Genomic DNA, 8,405 nt, shown 5'->3' on the forward strand with positions numbered 1-8,405 from the left:
AAAAAAAAAAAAGTTGAAAATCAAATATGTAGTTAAAATATATTTAAATACCCAATTCATGGCCAAGTGCAGTAGCTCACCTCTGTAATTCTAGCACTCTGGAAGGCTGAGGCAGGTGGATCCCTGAGGTCAGGAGTTTTGAGACCAGCCTAAACAACAGCAAGACCCCATCACTACTAAAACTAGAAAAACTAGCTGGGCGTTGTGGTGCCTGTAATTCCAGCTACTCAGGAGGCTGAAGCAGGAGGATCGCTTAAGCCCTAGAGTTTGAGATTGCCGTGAGCTGTGACACTACAGCACTCTACCCAGGGCAACAGAGTGAGACTCTTGTCTCCAGAAAAAGAAAAAGAAACAAAATGAAATAAATAAATACCTGAGTCCTGAGTCACCAGCAGCAAAGCTACACATCCCCCCTCCTTGGGGAGCCGAGGAGCTCTGCGCTGTCAGACAGCTGCTGCTGCCCTGGCCCCATTGTGAGTACAGAGTCACAGCTAAGAGCTGTGCCAAGAAAAATTCACCTTGTAAACATCAAAATGAGTCCTGAATTGAGCTTTTACAAATCTACTCAGCAAGGAGAATGAGTAAACCAGAGCTGCATGAGTCAGGACAACAGCACCTGCAAACGTAAGCGGGGGGTGGGGGGGGACTGCGTGAGGCACGCAGCAAAGCTGTTCACGGGGAGTCTGAAGGCTGCACAGGATTACTCAGTGCTGATCAAAATCAAGTACTGATACGGAGAAAGTATGCAGACATTATTGGGATAATAAACCACAAATCTGAGCCAGGAAGAAGGGGGAGGAGACAACCCAGAGGGAACAGATGAGCCCAGCTCCCCTCGCTGCTGTGTCTTACGCTAGGCAGTGGGCACAGGGAGTCAGTCGATGTATGTTTTTAAAAAAATAATTTTACCATGATGAAACTTTTTCAAAACATTTCCCCAAACCCCAAATATGTGTGGAAATGCTGCCCCCCCAAAATAAAGTTAAGCAGCAAATGGAGGGAGATATTTGGAGTACCCAGCAAAATAAGGCTAATTTCCTGTTATACAAACTACTATACATCAATTAAAAAGCCACACTACCTACCCCCACAACAGAACAATGGAAACAAGACATGAGAAACAGACAGGGTGGGTGAGAACATGAAATGGCTTGGCTTACAAGCACAGGAACAGTAGAGACAGGCACCTTTCTCTACCGGAGGACATGGAGACAGTGGGAGCACCGAGTGTGGGGGCCGAGTAGCAGACACCCACGCTCACACAACACCAGCAGGAGGATGAAGGCGCCCTAATGGGGCACCTGGCTTTCATCCTGCCCCTCAACTTCTAGGAGCAAATTAGATTCAACAGTTGTACTCAGAGATGTGCGCAAACATAACCATTGAGATTACTAATGCAACCCCATTTGCAAAAGCAAAAGCTTGCAAACAACCTAAGGAGTTACCATGGGGGCTTAATAAATCATCCTGGGCACATTTATTTAAAAAAATAAATGTAGAAGATCTTTTACAATGTAAAAGATCAAAGGAACAATGTTCAAGTAAACGAAGTTTTAAAAAGTTGCAGAGCAATATATAGAGATAATATACTTCTACTATATTTAAAAATTATACAAACTTTCAGAAACTTTTATTCATGGAAGTGCATATATACATTTATATATACACATACATATACATATATATTCCTGAAAGGATACATAACAAATAGAGGTTAACTCTAGGGAAGAGAATTTATTGCTCATTTTATACTTACGCTATTTTTAAAAAGAAGAATGAATTTTATATTAGAAGATTTAAAAATCAGATAAAAGACAGTCTTGCCAAATACAGGCAAATGACATGCACTTCCAATCCCCCTGTGAAGTCAAAGGACGCTCCCCATCAGCAGCGCAGCCTGCAGGGCAGCAGGAAAGCAGCTGGACTTTTGCCCTTGGCTTAATAAGAGCCTGGTGCCAGGTCACTTGCTCCTGGGCCCACGGCACGCAGAGCAGGTGCAAGCGTGAGCGCTGATGCCCTGTACCAGGTGCAGGTGGCCACTGAAGAGGAAGGGTGATTCCACACCCCATCCCCCAACCCCAAAGTTATGCACTTGCCACCCTCCCTCCACGTCTGCTTTGCAGGGCGGAAAAGCCCAAACAACTCAGAGCCACTAGAACTGTATAGTTTGCTAAAAGCTGCTTGCATGCTGTAGCTTATTTCATCCTGCTGACCTGGGGGACAGGGCACTGGAACCACATCACCCACTCCTGGCATCACCAGGTTAGAGGGAACCGCTTCTTGTCACCACAGCAGAGCCTCCCTGTCTGCCTGGTTCTAACTACCCCATTGAGACCCAGCCAAAGGGTCCCCTCGCTGTCTCCCTTCTCAGCACCTGCCACTGAGCCTCACGTCTCTCTGGGACCGTCTCCTCCCCAAATGGTTAAATGAGAGACAATGACAGGTCTGGGAAGAGTGCTTCCTAATGCACAGAGGCAGAGTGGCCACACCTGGGGCACGAGCATCCTGTTTGCATCTCACCTGCACTGCCTGCCCAGGGGCTTTCAAAGCAGCAGCAGCAATTTCCTGGAACACGTAGGAAGGCTCTACCCAGGACAACAGAAGCACGAGTTACCTGTATACTATACCTATTATTTGATAGTGACACCATTTAGAAAACAAAAACCAATAATTTTTATTAATTAAATAATATTTATTTAGACTTGCTCATGGAATAAATATCCAACTGTAATAAAGAAAAGGCAGAGGACACATCAAAAAACCCAACAAGTCTTTAAACTACTTGAGGTTCACTTGAACTTACACTTCAGAAGTTGCTGACGGCCACGTGTGGCACATGAGGACCACACCAACCCTACACCTGTCACCTCTGGGCCACCTCCACCTGCTACTGGTTGACACACACTCGGAGCACACACTTTAGACGGAAGATGCATCTGCCCAGGTCCTATGCTCTGAGAGCAATGTGAGGCTGCAGTGAGTTAGGCTGATGCTATAGCATTCTAGCCTGGACAACATAGCCAGATTGTCTCAAAAAAAAAAGTGTAAGGTGAGGGGGAATGCAAATACATTTTTTTAAAAGAAACTTACAGAGCCAGGCACAGTGACTCATGCCTGTAATCCCAGCACTGTGGGAGGCTGAGGTGGGAGGACTGCTTGAGCTCAGAAATTTGAGGCTTGTCTGAGGGAGAGTGAGACCCCAACTCATGAAAAAAATTGAAACACCTAGCTGGGTGCCACAGCAAGTGCCTGTAATCCCAGCAGCTTTGGAGGCTGAGGCAGCAGGATGCCTAGAGCCTGAGTCTGAGGTTGAAGTGAGCTAAGACACCACTGCACTCTGCTCAGGGCACAGGGCAGAACTCTGTCTTGACAAAAAAAAAAAAAAAAAGTTAATGTCATGGAAAAGGCAAAGGCAAAGAGACAAATCTACAGGCGAGGAGGCTGAAAGGCCTGAGGAGCTGATGCAGCTTGTGACCCTAGATCCAAAGCAGAATCAACAGGTACCAGACACTTATCAGTGCACGTTCTGGAGACAGTGGGAAAACAAGAAAACGAACTCGGTGTTAAGTACAATAGGGTTGGTGCTCAAGTCAGCAACTTAACGTTTCCATGGTTATGTGGAAGAACATCGTGCTCTCAGGGTCACGGTCTTTCCAATGGATCAGTGAGAAAAACTTGCCTGAGGAGAGACTGACACACATGTGGCCGGCAAGGGCTGACCGGGTGGAAATGTAAAAGTGTTCATTCTATTGCTCTCTCCACCCTCTGGAGGGTCAGCAAAAGTGAGAGTTGGGTTTTGAAAAGACGGATAAAATGTCCACAACTCTGTGCAGGAATAACAGAGAGGAGGGAGAAGGTGCCTGCCCAGTGCTGGGTGTGAACAGAGGAGCCCACTGACAGACAGCCAGACACCGACAGATCAGTAAGAGGGCCTGCAAACTGCTAAGTTTAGTTGAAACAGACAGATTCCTACAAAAATATGTTAGCAAAGCTTGCCCAAGAAGAGACAGAAAAACCCAAATAGCTCTTTAACCAGGAGAGAAACTGGTTGATAGGTTAGAAGCCCAAGATCGCCCCACAAACAGAACATCACCCAGACAGCTTTATTTGTAAGTCCCACTAGAAACTCAGACCCCAAATACTTCAAACCTTATGAAAAGTATTCTCATGTATATGAAGAAGAAACACTCCCAACTTACTTTCTATGGCCACAGATACAGTGATCGCTCAAAGGCAAAGACAGTGAAAAAAAGGAAAATCTCAGGCCAATCTCGCTCATGAGCATGAGTCTACAATACTAAACAGAACAGCAGCAAACTGAATAAAACCACCTAAGAAACAGATCGTGCATAACACAAATAGGTCACCCCAAGAATGGACAACGTACAGAATTATCAGAAAGTCACATAATAGCAATGTATTATCAACTATAGGGAGAAAAAAATGACCATCTTAATAAACACACACAATAACAGAGAAAAATCATTAAATCAATCTACTCATGATTCTTTTTGAAAAAACGAAGCCAGTAATAGAACTTTCCTAATATGATGAAGACTCTTGTTTTTGTTCTTACAAAAAGCCTCAAATACAGGATGTACTCCCCAGAGTTAAAGGGGACACAATGTCCCCTCTGTAGCGTGTCCTGCTACGAAGGCATCAGCCAACACAGCAAAAACAAGCAGCAGTAGGCTCAAATCGGAAAGAGAGAAACTGTCACTTTGCAGAGGATATCACAATCTGTTAGTAAAACCCACAAGTATGGAGGGATAATTTATTAGAAATCAGTGACAAAGTTAGATGGTTGGCAGATACAACATACACACACAAAACTGACTGCCTTTCCATACATCCCAATCAAAAATTAGAAACATAGGCTTGGTGCCCATAGCACAGTGGTTACGGCACCAGCCACATACACTGAGGGTGGCAGGTTCGAACCCAACCCCAGCCAAAATGCAACAAAAAAAGCCAGGTGTTGTGGCAGGCGCCTGTAGTCCCAGCTACTTGGGAGGCTGAGGAAAGAGAATCACTTAAGCCCAAGAGTTAGAGGTTGCTGTGAGCTATGATGCCATACCACTCTACCAAGGGTGACATAGTAAGACTCTATCTCAATTAAAAAAAAAAAAAAAGACATAATTTTAATAGTAAACATTATTATAATAGTATCAAAAATATAAAGTACTTGGGAATAAGTCTAACAAGTGCAAAACCTTCTGAAGAAAATTATGAAATTGTACTGACATGTGAGAAGATCACAGTTTAGAAAACTCTGTGTCGCGGAGACGTTTCCTCTCTCTCGCCAGTCTATCAAAGTAACGCAATTCCCAGAGGGGTCCTCCTGGGACTGGGCATCTTGACTCAGCAGTTTCACAAAAGACCGGACCAAGATACCACTGAAGGACAAGGTGGCAGACGCACCCTTGTCCTCAGATCCAGGAAGTGCTGAGAACCTGACTCATGAGAGCTGGAACTAGCACAGAGGTAGGCCCGGTCAGTGGGAGGACAAACTCAGAAGCCCACACAGCATGGAGACTTATTTTAGCTGAGGGCTGGCATTAAATGGTAACAGAATAGGTAAGTATCCAACTGTAAAGAAATGAATTTGGAGCAGGCCTGGTGGCTCATGCCTGTAATCCCAGCACTTTGGGAGGATGAGCCAAGAGGATCATTTGAGACCAGGAATTCAAGAGGAACCTGGGCAATACTGGGAGACCCCATGTGTACAAAAAATAACATAACATAAAATAAGAGTAAGTCAGTAAGTCTGACCTCTGCCTAACACTACATATGAAAACCTGTTCCAGGTAAATCAGTGATCTCAATATAATGGACAGAGAACTTGTGGGAGAACATATGGCAGAGGATGTTTAGGGCCTGGGCGTAAGGAAAGTCTACAGCACAAAGCACTCTCCTGCGTAGATTAAAAAACAAAATGAAACAAAACAGAAAGCAAGCCACACATCAAGAGACTCCATAAAGGGATAAAAAAAAAAACAAAACAAAACAAAAAATCAAGTCATAAATTCAGAGAAAAGAGAACTTAAAAATGTTAGAATATAAAGAATTCCCTCAAACCAGCAAGAGCCAGGTAAACCCCCACCACCACCACCAGCGAGACATGGACAGGAGAGAGCGGCCTCAGGGCCCCAGCTATCGGAAAAGACACTCGGGGGCACCCACAGTGGTCGGGGGCGGGCAGCTTAGAGCAGGACCAGACAGGAACCCGCACAAGGGGACTGACAGAGGACAAGTGGCGGTGGGAAGGAACTCAAACTCGGAAAGAAGGAAGGGACGGGACGCTACTTTTTCAAGTGGGCTGGAAGACGCTTGGCAGGTTGTTGTATCACTTCTCTGCACTCTGCTTCTGTCGTAACTGCAGCTTTGAGCCTCCTCCATATTTGGTAACAACAATTAAAAGCGGGTTGCTATCTAGACCCACACGGGAGGAATGGCCTGGCCTAGGGAGGAGCCCCACTGCAGTCACTCACTCCTGTGGAGGTCTGGAAGGTCTCCTCCAGGCCTCCAAGAGCTCACCCACACACATCGTCACCTCTGCCAAACACAGGCTGAGAAGGCGGGACAGGGACACCGACTAGGACTCACTATGAGAGAGAGAGAGAGAGTGGGGGTCAGGTTTGAGTGCCATCCCTCTTGTACATGTAAATCCTCACTGTGACACGAAGAGGCGGCTTCCACAAAAGGAACTGGAGCATAGGAAAGTGCCCGCTTGTCATCCACGGTCCAAACACTGGGCCACAGCTGAAACCTGGACTCGCATCCCCTGAATCCCAAGCCACCACTCTCCCCCAAGAACTGCCGTGCAGCATGTGGGGACAGAGACATGCAGCCACTGCTCTGGCGGGACCCACGTCCCCATTTTGGCAACTGGGACTGGGATGGGATGAACCACAGCTGGCCTTCAGCTGCCTCTCTCTTTCATCTGGTCTTTGGCCCGGGCACTGCGAGGGGCTGGTGATTCTGACTCTAGTCAGGGACCTGCCTGAAGATGGCCTGGAACTGGCCCCTCAGAACACACAAGGCTCATGTTCTAAGAGCACCACTGACTCTTGAGGGAGGAGTGATAAAGCTGAGACCCTGAGTTGTTCATATTAGCAGGCAGGCACACAGGTCCTTCCTCAGAGAAAGGCTCCTCTCACAGCAGGAGGAATAAAGCACCCACGCTCTATCTCCAGATAGTCATTCAGTAACAAGTTTCACAACAGAGACAACACCTTTGTCTGATTATTATTGGACTTTTCTCACTGAAATAGAAGTAATTCAAAACTTCCCACCAGACCGCAGCCCGGGTCCCTGTCACCGACTGCACTTCGGTCAACAACATGGAACCAATACCAGCAGCTCAGCAGTCCAGTGCTGCGGCCACCTGCCACACAACAGGGTGTCCAGCGGGAACAGAAGGGACAGTGAGGGCCCCTTGTGGAAGACCCAGACCTCCCACGGGAGAGACTGTGGGACACACCTTGTTGAAGACCCAGACCTCTCCGTTGGCTGTGGGCCGGGGCACGCCATGGCCATTGTAGTGGAAGAGGACCCGCTCCTCCTTGGCATTACGACGTAGGGACGTGCATAGCTTCTTGACCTCGTCCACGGTGGGGTCGAGGCTCTGCTTGTACCGGGCCTATTGCAGGGGAAAAAATGAAGACATTGGTTAGGGACCCGAGGGAATAGCCAGAACGCGTCCCACTTCACTCTGGGTTTGCATCTAATAGCTGTGTGGGCCTGGAGTTTCTCCATCCATAAGACTGGATAATGACCATGTCATAGGGTGGTGGTGAAAACTGACTCAGCCACTCAACAAACACGTACTGAGAACTTCTATGAACTACTGTGAAATACATAAGTAAAGCCTGTCAAACCCGGCCGCCACCGTGCTATCAAAAGTTTCTCAGAAGAGAGGAATCACTCTGAACACAGCATCAGAAACAGAAGGAAGCTGCAGTGCCGAGGCAGCAGCGGCAGAGGGGTCAGGGAGAAGGCAGGGCAGCCGGCTCCTGCCCCCTCACGCTGTCCCTGCAGAGAGCCATACCCACCTCCTCTCGCCTGGACCCTTGCTGAGGACTGTGAAGACTGCGGGGAGCATAAAAATCAGTGGCATTCATACAAACTATGGAGGGCATCACAGCAAAGAAACTCCACTTACCAGACAACAAAGAGATTACACGTCTAGGATAAGCTTAACATGAAATGTACAGAACTTAGACACGGAAACTCTAAATCTCTCCTGGAAAATACAGACGCTGCTTTAAACAAAGGGGCAGATACCCCCTGCTTGGGTCGGATGTGTGAACATCCTCAAGACGTCAGTTCTCCCCAAGTTAACACTCAAACTCAGTGCATCCCCAGTAAAAATCCCCACAACCTATTTTATGGAGTTAAACACA

General features: G+C 47.0%; 1 protein-coding gene across 2 annotated transcripts in view; it reads right to left on the bottom strand.

Annotated features, from left to right (window-relative positions):
• Window positions 1–8,405, bottom strand: part of RPTOR (regulatory associated protein of MTOR complex 1) — a 319,730-nt gene that overhangs the window by 192,600 nt on the left and 118,725 nt on the right. The window contains exon 4 of one of the 2 annotated variants that reach the window (XM_003786071.3): window positions 7,484–7,642. The exons of the other annotated variant lie outside the window; for it this stretch is intronic. Within the exon in view, the coding sequence (XP_003786119.1) occupies window positions 7,484–7,642 (159 nt within the window). The remainder of the gene's footprint in view (window positions 1–7,483; window positions 7,643–8,405) is intronic. 2 annotated transcript variants of the gene reach the window in all.

This window comes from Otolemur garnettii, unplaced genomic scaffold, assembly GCF_000181295.1.
Source record: "Otolemur garnettii isolate 467f Iridium unplaced genomic scaffold, OtoGar3 scaffold00018, whole genome shotgun sequence".
NCBI lineage: Eukaryota > Metazoa > Chordata > Mammalia > Primates > Galagidae > Otolemur > Otolemur garnettii.